Here is a 19,643-nt window from a genome sequence, read left to right on the forward strand (position 1 = left end):
TATATATATATTTTTTTTAAATACCGTGATATAATATTTTGGCCATATCGCCCAGCACAAGCTTTTGCCCTTGTTCATGACTCTCAGTTCCATTACATTATACATAAGAGTCATTGGACAAAAGCAGAACATTAACATGCATTCCTTGCAGTACGGTTTTGGAAGCATAAGGACCTTTTCTTTCATATCAGTGAGAAATAACAATAAAAAAGGTTAAATTGATACACTCCTTTATAGGATTAGGGTTCCCACAAGGCCATATTTTCATGTTACAGACTTGTTTACGGAAAACAGACAGAAGACAGTCTGCATTTGCACAGGCAGCCCAATTCTGATATTTTTTCCCACTAATTTGTCTTTTGACTAAATAGATCAGCTCTGAAACAGACCTGTTGTGATTGTTCAAAAGACCAATTAGTGAAAAAAAGATCAGAAATGGTCTGCCTGTGTAAAACGCAGCCACAGTGGACTGACTACCTGTTCTAATTAGATATCTGCATATTCCAACACTTGTGTGTAAACAGAAAACGGACGCCAGAAAACGTGTTGTCATTCAAAAATACTGTCAGCTGCAACTGTGCTAAAACCGGTTAAAACAGTGTACATTAAATGTGTATTTTGCTTTTGTGAAATTATTTTGAAGTGGTGAAAGTAGAGGGATTTGTTTCTAGAACCGTTCCGCAATTGAGATTCGATTCACGTTTAGATGGAGTAACGTTCTTTGTCTGTTTTGGTTTCCAGGGCCAATTGAGATTTAACCAGAACATGTAACGTTAAGGTCTTGACCTTGGACCATAAGGAGAAACGTTAGGCTCCTTTAGCCTATTACTGGGCTAACATAGCCAGTTAATACGTTAACTTCTCATTTCAAGCACAGGTCTAAGTTAGCTCTTACAGCCTTAGGTTGAATCTGGTATATTTGGTCAAATTGCAAGCTGTCAATGTGGGACCGTTTAAAAAAAAGTCCAGCAGTGCTGTAGTATAGAGAAGTCAGCTAGCTGGCTAACTCTGCTTCTAGGCTAGCTTGCTGACGCTGCCCATTCATGCATATGCATTGTTGGCAGAGCAGCTAGCTAGAACACCGCTGCATTTAAAACTGTCCCATCAATATGGCAACTGTCAGTCTGAAACAAATCAATCAACCTGATTTTAGCTTTAATTAGTAGGCGATTTCATAACTATTTCCATGCTGATGTTTTTGTCATGTGTTCCTTTCAATTTTGTACAATATAGACAATCCGTCTGAGAAAATGATTTGTTAGTTAAACAGTTCCGCAAGACCGAACGACATCTCTGAGACGTAGCTAGCTATTCATTAAAAATAAGTATGAAAACACACACCTCTAATCAATAAAACGAATTAATAACTATGCCTTGAACAACGTGCGGCTGTATATATCATGTCAACAGTTATTGTCTGACGGTAGAGGGCGCACGCACCTAGCTATTCAATCACAGGCTATAGCGACATCTATAGCCAAGGATTTTTATAACTAAACCAAGATAGACCACAACCCGACGTTTCAAATGGGAACAAATGAGTCATAGTGGGCCGAACAAGCAAGGAGGTGGGCAGAGCCAAGCACGAGCTAACGAGATTCTATTGGCGCGTTCTAGCAACATTTGCATATTTCCTTTAGGGAACGCCTGTAACGTGTGCACTAACTCAATTCGCCTTTGCATTCTGTCAACACCCCCCCCCCCCCCCCCCCCCCAGCAAACTGTACTGAGATCAGATGTTTCATCGATGAGAAAATGTGCAGAACGTCGGCTAAAATACATCTCGTTCCGTCTTCTCCCACCGCCGGCCACTGGGCTTCCTCTCACTACCATATTTGAAATTGAGTTGAAACGCCAAGCGGAAGCTTCACATTTATTTATCCGGTGAAATATCTGTCTCATTGTTCTATTTGTGCTATAGGCCCCCATTGGCCTAATGGCATACATTTTGTAGCAGTGCAGCACATTTGTTTTGAATCAAGCAATAGTACAATTTGATTTGTTTTACATATCCCCTCTGATGTTGTCAATCCTTTATACTTCTATATGAACCCACCTAGTGAAGATCAAACTCCCGTCCAATCTCACCCTCGACGTGCGGAGCACATGCCACTATCAACAAATTACTTTTCAAAAGTTGTGCTACAGCACACATTTGGGATCAGAACATATTGGAAATAAATGGGTTTATGTCAATGTGGTCATTCCAACACTTCTCTCACCCTCACCAGACTGCGTATTACGCAAACCCAAGGGCTTATCTAGCAGCGAGAGTGTGCGTGTCTGATCCTCTCACACTCCGCAGCCGGAGTCTGGCTGTTTGGGATGGGGACGGTTTCAAATGCGGAAGTTTCCACCCATAACGCTGCCACCCCGAAGATGAGGCTTGCAATGACATTTGCGCTAGCAGCGCGTTAGGAGAAGTTACCATTCCGCAGGGAAACTGTTGCTATACCTCCGCGGAACTGGAGTAAACTTCACATGGCGTCTCTGGCGAGCGCAGAGCGACGTGCATTCGCTCTGAAGATCAACAGGTAATGTTCGTCTCTTTCACACACCTTTATGCCTTTTGCGTCAGGTTTGATTTGAGTGAGCTGTGTTACGCCAAAGGACGGTGAGTGGATTCCTTAACGGGCAGCTAGCTACATGTTGTGAATGTTTGTTAATACTGTAGGCTAGGCTACTCTATCATGGGTGGGTTGCTTTCCTTCAGTTAAACACTGAGCTATTTGCTTTAATAACTATCAATAATAATTCTCTATGAATAAGGAAATTAAACAGAATATTAAACAGGCTTTTGAGTATAATAAACCAATCACACATTTTATTATACCATTTTTAAAGTAGTAAACTAACAATAAAACCCTATTCTATCTACAGTAGCGCTTATATACTTTATTTCCCCCCCAAAAAACAAGAAAACATGCATATTTTCTGTCTACTTACAGCTCATTGAGTTGATGCAAACATATTTTTGTCGGCTTCATTTCCTCCTCATTGGGTATGTTTCTATATCTGGTCTGTATTTGATCATTTCCCCTCTGCATGGTGTATATGAAGCCCATCTAGCAGCCCAGTCGGAGATGCTATAAATTGGGATGTAGTCATTGTTCCTGCTCTGACACACTGACCAGCTGGAGAGGATGTAGTATATGTGAGACCATTGTGTGTCGTGCCTTTAGGCCATTGATAAAACAAATACATATCTCCCATGGCCCAGTAGACTTCTATAACTTCACATAAAAAAAGGAGTAACTGTGGAGCTGTAAAAGCCCTTGTATTGAGTAACCCATACCTCTTGCCGTTTCTGAACATTTTGTGGCATTCTAACACGTATCCAGTATCCAAATCGCCAACCTAGACTGAACTATAAGTTACATTACCCATTAATCGATGTGTGTCCTGTCCATTTAGCTCAGTCGCTCACCCCCTGTCTTCAGTATGCTGATGAGACCTACCATTTATTTGATTGTCAGTTTGATTGACGTGGAGAAGATGGGGCAGTATCTCCTGTGTAATAGGGCTGAGGTCAGCTGCTGAAAGGCAGAGAGCATCTTATCTCGCTCCTTGAATGAACTGCTAAGCCAGCTAATGGTCTGGCTCTGTCTCTACAGCCTATATTGTCCACATGGGTTTTTTGTTGCTGACCATAGCTGGTCACCAACCTATGAAAATTCAGGATTGTGTGTGTGTTAGGGGTGCATGATATGGGGATAAAATGTAATAGAGAATAATTTTTTTAACCAAATATTGTGATTTTACTTGCTATATAGGTTTAAAAAAAAACTTGGGTGAACTGTTGGAATCTTAGAAATATAATTAATTATATTAAGAAGAGAAGTGGAAAGCAGCATTGTTCTTGTTTGGAAAGTCTGTATTTGACTTTCTGAGGATGTCGGGAGATGACGTGAAAAACCGACTGCTAGGGGCAAAAGTGAGCGCTGTTACCTTCAAGTGGGTTTCGTAAGCATCTGCCTCTGATTCCAAAGGATGCATGTTCGAATCCAGTCATGGAAAGTTGTTTTTGTTATTTTTGCTTTAAGCCTATCCTAAACCTTAACAATTACCTTAACCATTCAGAGTCAATGGCTAACCTTAGGAATTTGGCTTTAATGCCTAAACTGAACCTTAAACACTTAAAAATAAGACGTTTGAGAAACATGGATGAACATTAATTCTCACGTGAGACTGCGTTGCTTGAGTGACAGGGTGCGAGGCTTGGTGTGTGTGTGGGAAGCAGCCGCAAGAGAGGGAGATGGAAGAAACAACTATAAAAACGGACATTAGACTCGGCTGAGTGGCGTTTCAAAATATTTCATGTGATATGGATATTGCACATCGAATTTTATTTGTCACATGCGCTGAATACAACTGGTATAGACTTTCCAGTGAAATGCTTATGTACGAGCTCTTCCCAGTGATGCAGTGTTTAAAATAAAATAGAAACACAAGGAATAAAATAAATTACACAAGAATGGAGCCACAGTGCATTCGGAAAGTATTCAGACCCTTTGACCTTTTCCACATTTTGTTACTTTACAGCCTTATTCTAAAATGTATTAAATATTTATTTCCCCCCTCATCAATCTACACACAATACCCCATAATGACAAACAAAGTTTTTTATAAATTTTTTGAAAAACGGAATCACCTTCACTCAAAAAAAATCACCTTTACTCAGTACTTTGTTGAAGCACCTTTGGCAGCGATTACAGCCTCGAGTCTTCGTGGGTATAACGCTACAAGCTTGGCACACCTGAATCTGGGGAGTTTCTCCCATTCTTCTCTGATGATCCTCTCAAGCTCTGTCAGGTTGGATGGGGAGCGTCGCTGCACAGATATTCTCAGGTCTCTCCAGAGATGTCCGATCGGGTTCAAGTCCGGGCTCTGGCTGGGCAACTCAAGGATGTTCAGAGACTTGTCCTGAAGCCACTCCTGTGTTGTCTTGGCTGTGTGCTAAGGGTTGTTGCCCTGTTGGAAGGTGAACCTTCGCCCCAGTCTGAGCTCCTGAGCGCTCTGGATCAGGTTTTCATCAAGGATCTCTGTACTTTGCTCTTCATCTTTCCCTCGATCCTGACTAGTCTCCCAGTCCCTGCTGCTGAAAACATGATGCTGCCACCACCATGCTTCACCTTAGGGATGGTACCAGGTTTCCTCCAGATGTGAGGCTTGTCATTCAGGCCAAAGAGTTCAATCATGGTTTCTCATGGTCTGAGAGTCCTTTAGGTGCCTTTTGGCAAACTACAGGTGGTCTGTCATGTGCCTTTTTACTAAGGAGTGGCTTCTGTCTGGCCAATCTACCATAAAGGCCTGATTTGGTGGAGTGTTGCAGAGATGGCTGTCCTTCTGAAAGGTTCTCCCATTGCCACAGAGGAACCGTGGAGCTCTGTCAGCGTGACCATTGGGTTCTTGGTCACCTCCCTGACCAAGGCTCTTCTTCCCTGATTGCTCAGTTTGGCCGGGCGGCCAGCTCTAGGAAGAGTCTTGGTGGTTCCAAACTTCTTCCATTTGAGAATGATGGAGGCCACGATGTTCCTGTGGACCTTCAATGATGCAGACATTTTTGGTACGCTTCCCCAGATCTGTGTCTCGGTGCTGTACGGACAATTCCTTCGACCTCGTGTCTTGGTTTTTGCTCTGACATGTACTGTCAACTGTGGGACGTTATATAGACAGGTGTGTGCCTTTCCAAGTCACGTCCAATCAATTGAATTGACCACAGGTGGACTCAAATCAAGTTGTAGAAACATCTCAAGGATGATCAATAGAAACAGGATGCACCTGAGCTCAATTTCGAGTCTCATAGCAAAGGGTCTGAATACTTATGTAAATAAGGTATTTCTGTTAATTTTTTATACATTTGCAGAAATGTCTGGAACCTGTTTTCACTTTGTCATTATGGGGTTTTGTGTGTAGATTGAGGACATTTAAAAACATTTTTAATCCATTTTAGAAAAATGCTGTAACGCAACAAAATGTGGAAAAAGTGAAGGGGTCTGAATACTTTCCGAATGCGCTGTATATACAGGGAGTACCAGATCAATGTGCAGAGGTTCGAGGTAGATGTGTACATGAAGGCAGGGTAAAGTAACTAGGCATCAGGATAAATCTTAATAAGAGTAAAATAAAGAGCAGAGTAGCAGACTGCCTCAATTACGCTAATACCAAAGAAAACAAGGACCCGAAGAGCCTTCATATTATAGGCTCATTTCAATCATGTAGTTTCCAAAAAAGTGTTAAACAAATCAAAATATATTTGAGATTCTTCAAAGTAGGTGGGTTACCTGAGGTACATATGGTACTTTTTTGATGCTGGATCTTTGTGGACTTTTAACACATTTTGTGTCTGCCCGGAATTGTGTGTTCTCTAAGGCGGCAATTGGTCGGCGGATGAAAGGGAAAACTTGGTTGGTTTTTGGTTGGTTTTCTTTGATTGGTCTCGCCTCATTTATTTTCTTCTGTGGATTATATATGGTAGTTGGCATCCAAGTTTAAGGTGTATTACCGCCACCAACTGGACTGGAGTGCGAACCTCGTTCAGTCCAGTCCAGTCCAATGAGTAGATTGGAGAGGCGGTACTTGCAGCCCGTCAGACGTCTGTAATATAGAACCAAGTTCTGTTTTGGCGCCTGCCTACGATGACACCCGACAGCAGTTATTTTGCAACGCTTCTCACACACAACGTGGACGTTCTGGTCAGTATGCTATTCTTGGAAGACATGGACGTCGCTTTAATTATTTATTTTTGTGTATGTATATGTGTGTGTATTTTTTGGGATGTGTTATTGTTGGTTTTGTCTGTATGGACAATGTCAAATAAAATGTTTGAAAGAAAGGAAGGTTTTCCTAATGTTTGTTTTGTACACTAAGTGTAATATATATATATATAAGTTTTATAACACCTACTCATTCAAGGGTTTTTCTTTATTTTTACAATTTTCTACATTGTAGAATAATAGTGAAGATATCAAAACTATGAAGTAACACATATGGAATCATGTAGTTACCAAAAAAGTGTTAAATAAATCAATCTGTTTTATATTTGAGATTATTCAAATAGCCACTCTTTGCCTTGATGACAGCTTTGCACACTCTTGGCATTCTCGCAACCAGCTTCATGAGATAGTCACCTGGAATGCATTTAAATTAACTGGTGTGCCTTGTAAAAGTTAATTTGTGGAATTTCTTTCCTTCTTAATGCATTTGAGCCAATCAGTTGTGTTGTGACAAGGTAGGGGAGTATACAGATGATAGCCCTATTTGGTAAAAGACCAAGTCCATATTATGGCAACAGGAGCTCAAATAGGCAAAGAGAAACAGCAGTCCATCATTACTTTAAGACATGAAGGTCAGTCAATCTGGAAAATGTCAAGAACTTTGAAAGTTTCTTCAAGTGCAGTCGCAAAAACCATCAAAGCGCTATGATGAAACTGGCTCTCATGAGGACCACCACAGGAATGGAAAACCCAGAGTTACCTCTGCTACTGAGGATAAGTTCATTAGAGTTACTAGCCTCAGAAATTGCAGCTCAAATAAATGCTTCACAGAGTTCAAGTAACAGACACATCTCATCATCAACTTTTCAGAGGAGACTGTGTGAATCAGGCCTTCATGGTCGAATTGCTGCAAAGAAACCACTACTAAAAGACACCAATAAGAAGAAGAGACTTGCTTGGGCCAAGAAACCCGAGCAATGGACATTAGACCGGTGGAAATTTGTTCTTTGGTCTGATGAGTCCAAATTGGAGATTTTTTGGTTCCAACCGCCATGTCTTTGTGAGACGCTGTGTGGGTGAACGGATGATCTCCGCATGTGATCTCCACTGTAAAGCATGGAGGAAGAGGTGTTATGCTGTGGTGGTGCTTTGCTTGTGACACTCTGTGATTTATTTAGAATTCAAGGCACACTTAACCAGCATGGCTACCACAGCATTCTGCAGCAATACACCATCCCATCTAGTTTGGGCTTAGTGGGATTATCATTTATTTTTCAATAGGACAATGACCAAACACACCTCCAGGCTGTGTAAGGGCTATTTTACCAAGAAGGAGAGTGATGGAGTGCTGCATCAGTTGACCTGGCCTCCACAATCCCCCGAACTCAATCAAATTGAGACGGTTTGGGATGAGTCGGACCGCAGAGTGAAGGACAAGCAGCCAACAAGTGATCAGCATATGTGGGAACTCCTTCAAGACTGTTGGAAAAGCATTCCAGGTGAAGCCGGTTGAGAGAATGCCAAGAGTTCAAAGCTGTCATCAAGGCAAGGGGTGGCTATTTGAAGAATCTCAAAAACAAATCGAAATATATTTTATATAACACTTATTTTGTTACTACATGATTCCGTATGTGTTATTTCTTCATAGTTTTGAGGTCTTCACTATTATTCTACAATGTAAAAAATTGTGAAAATAAAGAAAAACCCTTGAATGAGTAGGTGTTCTAAAACTTTTGGCCGGTAGTGTGTGTGTGTGTGTGTGTGTGTGTGGGGTCAATGCAGATAGTTCGGGTACCATTAATTGACTATTTAGCAGTCTTATGGCTTGGCGGTAAAGCTGTCTCGGACTCTATTGGTTCCGAGAGCTGATGCTCCGGTACCAATTTCAATATGAATTAGATTAATTATGCAGCCCTAGTGTGTGGGTGGGTGGCGGTTCACCCCTAACAACAGTCATCTGTCACTCACTGAGTTTGACACATTTCTGCCGTTGTGTGATGATGAAAAGCTATTGTTTACATTCTTGACGGACAATTTATCAGCCATTTTTGTATTTTTCCAAATGTGAACACGTTTCATATGCCGTAACGTTGAATGAAGTAGGCAGGCAGTTTGGAAGTAATACACAACAAATCCGCTCAACCCTTTCTGTTTGTCCAGTGCACTGTAGCATGTCACACAGGCACGCAAACACACGCATGCAAAGATCAGTACATTCCTCTTTCTCTCTCAAGATGGAGTGAGAAGGAAATCCTGCTATTTGACGCAGACGTGTGTTTCACTTCTCTTTTCACTTCAGGACTGTTTTAAAAACAGGAAATGTTGGTTTCTTACCCAAGATAGAGGAGGAATTAAAGATAAGTGCAAATATTTGCTCTGTAGAAAGAACGTAAATGCTATCCGCTCTACTAAGGCAAATGTATGAATCAATTAGAATGTCAATGACATATAGACAGTGTTCTTAGGTCTACACCTGATGTTGTCAGTTAAACTCTGCAAATAAGCATTATACTTTGAGTATAGTAGTGGTAGGATAGCAGACCAGTGTTGATTTGAGGCCCTCCTAAATGCTTGGTCTGGACCCCCTACTCACTCAGGGCAGATTCCATCCTCCACTTTCTCTCCTTGGGGCATCATGGGAAAAGTATCCTGCCAGCTATTTGATGTGTTTGTGTCTGTCTTATCCCTCCTCCCAACCCTCTTCTGGACAGGAAGCTGAGCTCTGATGCCACTGATAGGACTGACTGGAACCCATTTAGTCTGCAGCTGGAAGCTACTGTATGTGGGACACAAAGGGTGACATCTCAATAGTCTGAAGTAGTTTCCCCATCTGCTCTCTTTCACCCGAACCGACTTTTTAAGGAACTGGATGGGTGAACGACACTTCCTGGTGGGCAATGCATCAGGTATCTATATAGTTTCCTCCATGCCCATGTTTTCAGATTCGTGCAAATGAAGTAGAGAAGTCGAGGAGAGGAAGGTACTTCAGACTATTATTGAGATGCACCCAAAGGATCACCCAGCTCCAAAAGAATGACTCACTGGTAATACCAGCGTGTGGGTGGTTGTAACAGTGATCATGACTGGGCCCGTTGGCTGAATTATAGGTTTAGCTATCTGGTGGCCCTGAGCCTGACAGCGTGAGCATAGCTGTGAGTGATAATAGCCTACAGTGAGGAATGCTACAGAATGAACCAGAAGTGCTCAAAGGCACACTACGCCACTACACACAAGTGCCGGCCTGCCACATAGTAATGTAGCCTGGCATGGCAAAAAAGACTGAGCTTTTTCCTGTCAGCAGAACATTCCCTAAGGGCTTTTCCATGTGAAAGGACTCATGAGCACCAACATCGGAAGTTCATAGGAGCATGTCAATTCTGTTGTCAAATGAAACCTAAGAGTCAAATTTTTTGTTGAAATTAAAGCACACTGTATATACATTTTTCAACTATCTACCAGAGAAAGTCAAAAGCTATTATAAATACTTCAAAACACAATACTGTTGACGTAAAGACTCCTGCCAACTAGTACAGTAACAACACGTATATTTAGTTTTGGAGAAATGATTTGCCTTGTGGAAGTTTAAGAAACATTGCCCTGTGCCTTGAAATTCCGTTACCAAAAAACCCACATCTTTTAACATATTTTCTGACTCCCCAAAGAAAAAGAAAATGTAACTCGGTGCAATAGTTTGTCTGAGGAAATCTGTTATTCTCTGGCACACTTAGTTGAAATCACAACAGCGTGATATCAGTCCTGTCCACTGGGGAGCTATGGAGCTAACAGGGTAAATACACTTGCACTGTAAATTGTTATTTGGGTTCTGTGAAGCAAGACAGATGCTACATTTGACTGTTGTCGAGTTGACTATTATGGAAAGGACAAATCAAAGGTGGTTGAGTCCGTTGCGCGTTTACAAAGATGTTGCCAACATTGACTCACATTCTGGGTGTCTGATCTTCACTTTTAATAATATGTTATGGTGTAATAAGGTGTTAGGCTAGCTGTTTCAACACCTTTAAATACTGTTGTTGACTTGGTTACAATTCCTCTTGTCAGCAAAGAGAAAGGGAAGTCCTACCATTTTGGGAGAACATCAACAGCCTACCCACACTGTGTCTTAAAGGGGCAATCTGCAGTTGTTATCAATTTTTTTGACTAATAAATGAATGATATGTAACCCATTGATTCTTGAAGACTATAACGTATGTCTCGTGAGCTTAGTTCAACTATCGTACCCCAACAAAGTATATGTAAACAAACACTATAGCCTCAGTCAAAACATGGTTGAAACTATAATTTTGATATCATGGATGGTCAGTCCTTGGATCCATAGCTCTGTATGAATTTGAGTGGTTACATTTCTCTAGCCCCATCCTTCAGTTTTTTTACTGAAACAGAGCCAGTGAGTATGCTATGCTATGTTATTGTTACAACTGCAGATTTCACTTTTAATGAGATGGAATTAAACCATGCTGGGCTGACTGTTGTGGCCTGCCTGGTTTTGGCCTTTCACTAAATCTGTTACTTCAGGAAGTTTTGGGCAATTGTGTTTCTCAATAGAGTTATGCTGGATGTTGGCTTGTCTCACTTTATCATGCCATATTGTGTGTGTGTGTGTGCACATGGTTGTGTGGTGTGTGCGAAAGGTGGAGTAGTCTGCTTGTGTTTTACAGTGTTCTCTATTTAAACTGTGTCTAGCTCTAGTTCACGACCATGCTAGTCGCATATGCCTCTAAATATTTTGCTGTGTGACCTGACATTTTTAATATTCACCCAGATAATTCATTGAATGACAATTCTATTTTTACCGTTTGGGAGCAAGCACTCTGACTTACATCTGCATCATATTTGACCTGCAGGGAAAGTCACTAGTTTCATTTCACATCACATGTGAGACGAGAGAATTCAGTAGCTGTTGTTGGACAATGGATACTATGTGTGAAATGCTTAATAATGTCTTTTCTGGGTGATTTTAAATATTGACTGGCTATCATCAAGCTGCCCACTCAGGAAAAAACTTCAAACTGTAACCAGTGCCTGCAACCTGGATCAGGTTGTCAGTCAACCTACCAGGGTAGTTACAAACAGCACAGGAATGAAATCATCACCATGTATTGATCACATCTTTACTAATGCTGCAGATGTTTGCTTTAAAGCAGTATCCAAATCTATAGGACGATATAGTGATCACAATATAATAGCCATATCTAGGAAAACCAAAGTTACAAAGGCTGAGCCTAATATAGTGTATAAGAGGTCATACAATAAGTTTTGTAGTGATTCATATGTTGATGATGTAAAGAATATTTGCTGGTCTGTGGTGTGTAATGAGGAGCAACCAGATGCTGCACTTGACGCATTTATGAAACTACTTATATGAAACTACTTATTCCAGTTACTAATAAGCACGCACCAATTAAGAAAATGACTGTAAAAACTGTTAAATCCCCTTGGATTGATGAGGAATTGAAAAATTGTATGGTGGAGAGGGATGAGGCAAAAGGTATGGCAATTAAGTCTGGCAGCCCAACTGATTTGGCAAACGTACTGCAAATTAAGAAATCATGTGACTAAACTTTAAAAAATAAACTACACTATGAAACCAAGATTATAAAGAATGATAGTAAAAAGCTTTGGGGCACCTGAAATGACATTTTGGGGGAAAAAAGACAACTTGGCTCCTTAATTTATTGAATCAGATGGCTCATTCATCACAAAGCCCACCGATATTGCAAACTACTTTAATTACTTTTTAATTGGCAAGATAAGCGTAACTCAGGGATGACATGCCAGCAACAAACGCTGACACTACACATCCAAGTATATCGGAACAAATTATGAAAAACAAGAATTGTACTTTTGAATTCCGTAAAGTCACTGTGGAAAAGGTGAAAAAATGATTGTTGTCTATCAACAATGACAAGCCACCAGGGTCTGACAATCTAGATGGAAAATTACTGAGGATAATAGAAGATGATATTGCCACTCCTATTTGCCACATCTTCAATATTAGCCTACTAGAGAGTGTGTGCCCTCGGGCCTGGAGGGAAGCTAAAGTCATTCCGCTACCCAAGAATAGTAAAGCCCCCTTTACTGGCTCAAATAGCTGACCAATCAGCCTGTTGCAAACCCTTAGTAAACTTCTGGGAAAAAATGTGTTTGACCAGATGCAATGCTATTTTACAGTAAACAAATTGACAACAGAATTTCAGCATGTTTATAGGGAAGGACACTCAACAAGCACAGCACTTACACAAATGACTGATGATTGGCTGAGAGAAATTGATGATAAAATGATTGTGGTGGAAGTCTTGTTAGACTTCAGTGCAGCTTTTGACATTATTGATCATAGTCTGCTGCTGGAAAAACGTATGTGTTATGGCTTTACACCTCATGCTATAATGTGGATAAAGAGTTACTTGTCTAACAGAACACAGAGGGTGTTCTTTAATGGAAGCCTATCAAATATAATCCAGTTAGAATCAGGAATTCCCCAGGGTAGCTGTTTAGGCCCCATGCTTCTTTCCCATTTTTACTAACGATATGCCACTGACTTTGAGTAAAGCCAGAGTTTCTATATATGTGGTTGACTCAACGCTATACACGTCAGCTACTATAGGGACTGAAATGACTGCTAAACTCAACAAAGAGCTGCAGTTAGTTTGAGTGGGTGGCAGGGAATAAGTTAGCTCTAAATATTTCTAAAACTATAAGCATTGTATTTGGAACAAAACACTCACTAAACCCTAAACCTCAACTAAATCTTGTAATAAATAATGTGGAAATTGAGCAAGTTGAGAAGACTAAACTGCTTGGAGTAACACTAGATTGTAAACTGTCATGGTCAAAACATATTGATGCAGTAGTAGCTAAGATGGGGAGAAGTCTGTCTATAATAAGTGATGCTCTGCCTTCTTAACAACACTATCAACAAGTCAGGTCCTACAGGCCCTAGATTTGTCGCACCTGGACTACTGTTCAGTCGTGTGGTCAGGTGCCACAAAAAAGGACTTAAGAAAACTGCAATTGGCTCAGAACAAGGCAGCACGGGTGGCCCTTGGATGTACACAGAGAGCTAATATTAATAATATGCACGTCAATCTCTCCTGGCTGAAAATGGAGGAGAGATTGACTTGTTCGTTATTGACATGTTGAATGCACCGAGCTGTCTGTCTAAACTACTGGCACACAGCTCGGACACCCATGCATACCCCACAAGACATGCCAAGAGGTCTCTTCACAGTCCCCAAGTTCAGAACAGACTATGGGAGGCACACAGTACTACATACAGCCATGACTACATGGAACTCTATTCCACATCAAGTAACTGACGCAAACAGTAAAATTTGATTTAAAAAACAATTTAAAAAAACACCTTATGGAACAGCAGGGACTGTGAAGCAACACAAACATTGGCACACACACACATAAGATAACATATGCACTATACATGCACATGGATTTAGTACTGTAAATATGTGGTAGTGGGGGAGAAGGGGCCTGAGGGCACACAGTGTGTTGTGAATGTATGTTTTAAAATTGTATAAACTGCCTTAATTTTGCTGCACCCCAGGAATAGTAGCTGCTGCTTTGGCATTAGCTAATGGGGATCCATAATAAATACAAAATGGAAGTTAATAAAAGTGCAGCATGTTTCAGACTTTACGCCGTGTACACATCCCAAATTTGCAGTCCGCTGCGCTGGAAGTCATTCATTTCAATGGGGACGTCCACAACGGAGTGGCATCGCAACGCCCCCTTGCGTCCAAGGCTCAGTTGCGAAACGCATGCCGCATACTTGCGTGTAGGCAGTCGTTGTAAATAAGAATTTGTTCTTAACTGACTTTCATAGTTAAATAAAGTCTTTAAATAAAATCTTTCCATTTTTCAAAACTCTGCGTTGTCTTCAGTCTGGTCAGATTCTGTCAATAGAACAGGAAGTTACCTAACCACAGAACAAGATGAAAATAATTCTGGTTTTTGGCGATGGCTTTATGGGATAGCTAGCAACTTATAAACAATATAATATATGCCATTTAGCAGACGCTTTCATCCAGCAAACAGTTAACCAGTCCTGTTAATGAGTATTTTAATAGTAATGTTGAATAATTCAACATTGGCTGTTAAGCCGATTATATTATATGACTGTAGCCGCCCGTTTTAATTCTGGAAAGTGTCTTGTGATGGTAATGATACGTTTACATTTTGGTGATAATTATTAGGTGTAGGAGCTACAGTAACTTCAACCTAGCTTTTAGCTAGCTAGCTAACGTTAGCGGCTCTGTGTAAGCTAGCGTGACTTGCTAGAAACTAAAATAAAAATGTTTCTCCTGTCTTGAATGAAAAGGTGATATTTTGCAATTTCTCAAAATAAATGCGATCTCTGTCCAGAGACAGGCTCTCCTCTGTCTTGCGTAATAAACACTAGGCCTACACTTGTCCAACCAGTAAGACTGCGTGAAAAGGACATTATAGCCAACGGAATTTCGTCCATTTGTGTACGAGGCGTTAGGCTGTCTCTGGGTTTTACAATACAATAAATGAAGGAAGCATTTATGTATTACCTACTATTGGTCAGATTTTTGCAACTAATTTACCAATCACGTCATGTTTTGTGTTGTATTCTAATTGTGATTGGTCTATTAACCTTAGATGCCATTTTGAATCATCTAAAAGCCTCTTTTTCTAATCTGTAACAAAATGATGAAGGCAAAGGGCCAAAAACATTGTTTTACTGTTAACACAAAAGAAGCACTTGTTGCTGATTGTTCTCTTCACTTTGCTCCGTCATGATGGTTGGGCCTTTACAATGCAGACCGTTCAAAAGCCCAAACCATTCAAATGGTATGACTCATATTAGTAGAGATACATTTTGTATTTCTATCGTGGATTCGCGGGTCACATAATTTCATAAACCTTGTCACGGGCCAATTTTAAAGTCTGCTACTTGCGGCCGCCAACTATTGGTTAATAACAAACAACCTTGTCCAGTCATGTTAGAGCTGGCTAACAACCTTGTAACCTGCCCAGCCCAGTAGGGTTTAAGGTTACACTGGAAGAAAGGAAAGGAGCTGTGTTTTTGTTTTCCACTCCTGCTACTAAATGCTAGGTTTTAACCTTAGCAGCAATTGTACAAAACTACATTAGAAGATACAGTATGTACGCATGATGAGTTGATTTGAATACTGTACAAAATATACTGTATTCTTTGTATAAGGGCTTATTTTGATTCCAGCCGTAGCATCTTAACTCCAAGTTGTTTGTTTACAGTTGGTCTTGTGTATATATTCACCAACCCATGGAACATCCAGTTCAGACTCACATTCCTTAGACGTTCATAAAGGTGTGGCGAATACCAGAGGTAGTCTTAGAATGGCCCTTGTACTCTTCAGTATATGCAACTCTCCTGGCGAACAGCAGTGGTGTTATCAGTGTTTTATGCCGTGCCTCCTCCTGCATAGTTTACCTTAATAACAGTTTTCTAATTGAAGTGAACTATCCCTTTTAACAGGAGCTCGCTCTCTTGCTTTCTCTCGTGCTCTCTCTCTCTCTCGCATACTGCCTAGTCTCATTCCATGTGGTCACTGAGCCTGTTAGGAGGAACTGCAGCCACATGGCTCTGAAGGTCATGACCTGGGCGGGATGCAGGCAGGCAGTTGGGAGGAGAGTAGCATGCAAATGAACACAAGGCAAAGTCCAACCAGTTAGAGCCACAGCCCAGAGCCACATATACAATGTGGTAAACACATCACATTTTGTCCAAATTCACGCTTAAGTCACCAGAGGAAAGTTGACAAAATGGTACGGGAGGTTAACTATAAACTGTGCTAGACTGACATAAAGGTACCGCCTCAGAGTTTCTGTTGGCTAGCAACACATGGTAGGCCTGGGGTTGAGATGCCCACATCATTCTGTTGGTTGGGGAAAGGGGCGGAGGTGATTGTTTAGTTGCAGATCAGAGCTATCCTAAACAATGGCCACAGTGAGTTAATGAACACAGAGCAGTAGGACGTGAACAGCATGGGGAATGGGAGAGAGTCAGGGGCACTGACCAATTTGGCAGTGCCCCTCAAAGATTCCCAACTCCAAGTTTTAATGTCACATGCACAAGTACAGTGAAATGCCTTTCTTGCAAACTCAAAACCCAACAATGCAATAATCAATAACAATATATTACTAGAAAAAAAAACACGAGAAATAAGAAGAACACAATAAGTAATTAAGCATGCTATATACAGGGTCAGTTCCAATACCATATATACAATGTGCAGGGATACTGGAGTGATGGAAGTATACTGGACAAAAATATAAGTGCAACATGTAAAGTGTTGGTCCCATGTTTCATAAACTGAAATAAAAAAAATCCCAGAAATTTTCCTTATGAACAAAAAGCTTATTTCTCTAAAATGTTGTACACAAATTTGTTTACATCCCTGTTAGTGTGCATTTCTCATTTGCCAAGATAATCCATCCACCTGACCAGTGTGGCATATCAAGAAGCTGATTAAACAGCATGATCATTACACAGGTGGAGTTTGTGCTGGGGACAATAAAAGGCCATAATTGATTTTGCCCAAATAGGTCTGGCATATTCCCAGATTCAAGAAGCTTTCTGTTTTGATTGGGTTATTTTGCCCAAAAAACTTTAGGCCTACCTATAGAAAAGAAGAATAAGAAAAAACTCTGCATCTCTGCCCAGCCTGTCAAGAAGGGCCAATAGGATGTTTAGCCTGCTCTCCAGGCTCCATCTGAAGCCAGAGACTGTTTCAAAAAATGTATTCTAAAAATAAATTCAAAGGCAGTAATAAGTAATTTTTCATTTCATTTGTATTTCATTCTAAGTCACAGCCTATATGCAAAATGTATAGACTATAATGATTTAATACACCAAAATGTTGTTTAAATGCTGAGCGCTTTATGTCGGATCCGAGATGGCGTAGCAGTGCAGACGTGGTTTGTCGTCCTCTTGTGCGCTTTTGTATTTTCCGTCTTTTTTTATATACATTTCAATTTTATTTTCAATCTCTTTTGCATTTTTAAATTAAATATACCTTCCGGTCACACCCAATGTGACACGGATCTGCAATTTTTTAGACCTTATAGCCAGAACCTCCATCAGAAGCTAGCCAGCTAATTAGCTACTAGCTATTTAGCCAGCTAATTAGCTACTAGCTATTTAGCCAGCTAATTAGCTACTAGCTATTTAGCTAGCCAGCTAATTAGCTACTAGCTATTTAGCCATTGTCAGCCACTGCTAGTGGCCTTTCCTTCTGCACAGACACCAGCCGTTTAATTTTTTTTTTAGCCTGCATAATACTTGCCAGCATCGGACTGCTTTCTTCACTACAACGCCGGATTCCTGCACCATTACTCCTGATCATCACAGCTAGCTAGTTGCCACCGAGTGACCCAGCTCCGAAGCTAGCCCTGAGCCAGGCCCACCTCCCGGCCTACTCTGTGATCACCCGGCTACTCAGCCAATGCCTCCTGAACTCTACCCCAACAACTGATCCTAGCATTAACTGATCCTAGCATAAATCCTAATTGGATGTTCTGTTGTGCATGTGCGTTTATGCTTACACAAGCGCACATGTCAAGGGAAGAAAACCAAGTATCCTGGCAGATTACAACTTGTTAGCCAGGGTTCGTGAAGATAACCAAGAATTTACCACTTTCAGATGAGACTAAACAAGGTGACGATTAAATATTGACTGCTATTGATGTAAAAGATTACCAGGTCTTTAAGAGTTTATTCGGAAGATAACAGCTCTATAAACATTATTTCGTGGTGCCCCGACTTTCTAGTTAATTATTTACCTGATTAGCTTAATCAGGTAATATTAATTACAGAGAAATGATTTTATAGAATTGCATGTCATATCACTTAATCTGGCATAGCCAAAGACACGACATCACCATACCCGTCTGTACATTATGCCCTGAATCTATTCTACCACGCCCAGAAACCTGCTCCTTTTATTCTCTGTCCCCAACGCACTAGACCACCAGTTTTGATAGCCTTTAGCTGTACCCTCATCCTACTCCTCCTCTGTTCCCCGGGGGATATGGAGGTTAACCCAGGCCCTGCGTGTCCCCAGGCACTCTAATTTGTTGACTTCTGTAACCGAAAAGCCTTGGTTTCATGCATGTTAACATCAGAAGCCTCCTCCCTAAGTTTGTTTTACTCACTGCTTTAGCACACTCCGCCAACCCTGATGTCCTTGCCGTGTCTGAATCCTGCCGTAGGAATGCTACCAAAAATTCTGAGATTTACATACCTAACTACAACATTTTCCATCAAGATAGAACTGCCAAAGGGGGAGGAGTTGCAATCTACTCCAGAGATAGCATGCAAAGTTCTGTCATACTTTCCAGGTCAAGGCCCAAACAGTTCGAGCTTCTAATTTTAAAAATGAATCTCCAGAAACAAGTCTCTCACTGTTGCCGCCTGTGATAGACCCCCCTCAGCTCCCAGCTGTGCCCTGGACACCATATGTGAATTGATTGCCCCCCATCTATCTTCAGAGTTCGTTCTGTTAGGTGACCTAAACTGGGATATGCTTAACACCCCGGCAGTCCTACAATCTAAACTAGATACCCTCAATCTCACACAAATTATCAAGGAACCCACCAGGTACAACCCTAAATCTGTAAACATTGGCACCCTCATAGATATTATCCTGACCAACTTGCCCTCCAAATACACCTCTGCTGTTTTCAATCAGGATCTCAGCGATCACTGCCTCATTGCTTGCATCCGCTATGGGTCCGCGGTCAAACGACCACCCCTCATCACTGCCAAACGCTCCCTAAAACACTTCTGCGAGCAGGCCTTTCTAATCGACCTGGCCCGGGTATCCTGGAATGATATTGACCTCATCCCGTCAGAAGAGGATGCCTGGTCGTTCTTTTAAAAGTAATTTC

General features: G+C 41.1%; 1 protein-coding gene across 4 annotated transcripts in view; it reads left to right on the forward strand.

Moving 5' to 3' along the window:
• The first annotated feature begins 2,357 nt into the window (after positions 1–2,357).
• The window catches only part of LOC139576483 (dedicator of cytokinesis protein 8-like), an 84,075-nt gene continuing 66,789 nt past the window's right edge, over positions 2,358–19,643 (forward strand). For 2 of the 4 annotated variants that reach the window (XM_071402644.1, XM_071402645.1), the window contains exon 1: positions 2,358–2,534. In XM_071402644.1, the coding sequence (XP_071258745.1) occupies positions 2,482–2,534 (53 nt within the window). In that variant the 5' untranslated portion in view covers positions 2,358–2,481. The remainder of the gene's footprint in view (positions 2,535–19,643) is intronic. The other 2 variants (XM_071402643.1, XM_071402646.1) reach the window with 2 other exon arrangements.

The sequence above is a fragment of the Salvelinus alpinus genome, chromosome 5, assembly GCF_045679555.1.
Source record: "Salvelinus alpinus chromosome 5, SLU_Salpinus.1, whole genome shotgun sequence".
In the NCBI taxonomy this organism is placed as follows: Eukaryota; Metazoa; Chordata; class Actinopteri; order Salmoniformes; family Salmonidae; genus Salvelinus; species Salvelinus alpinus.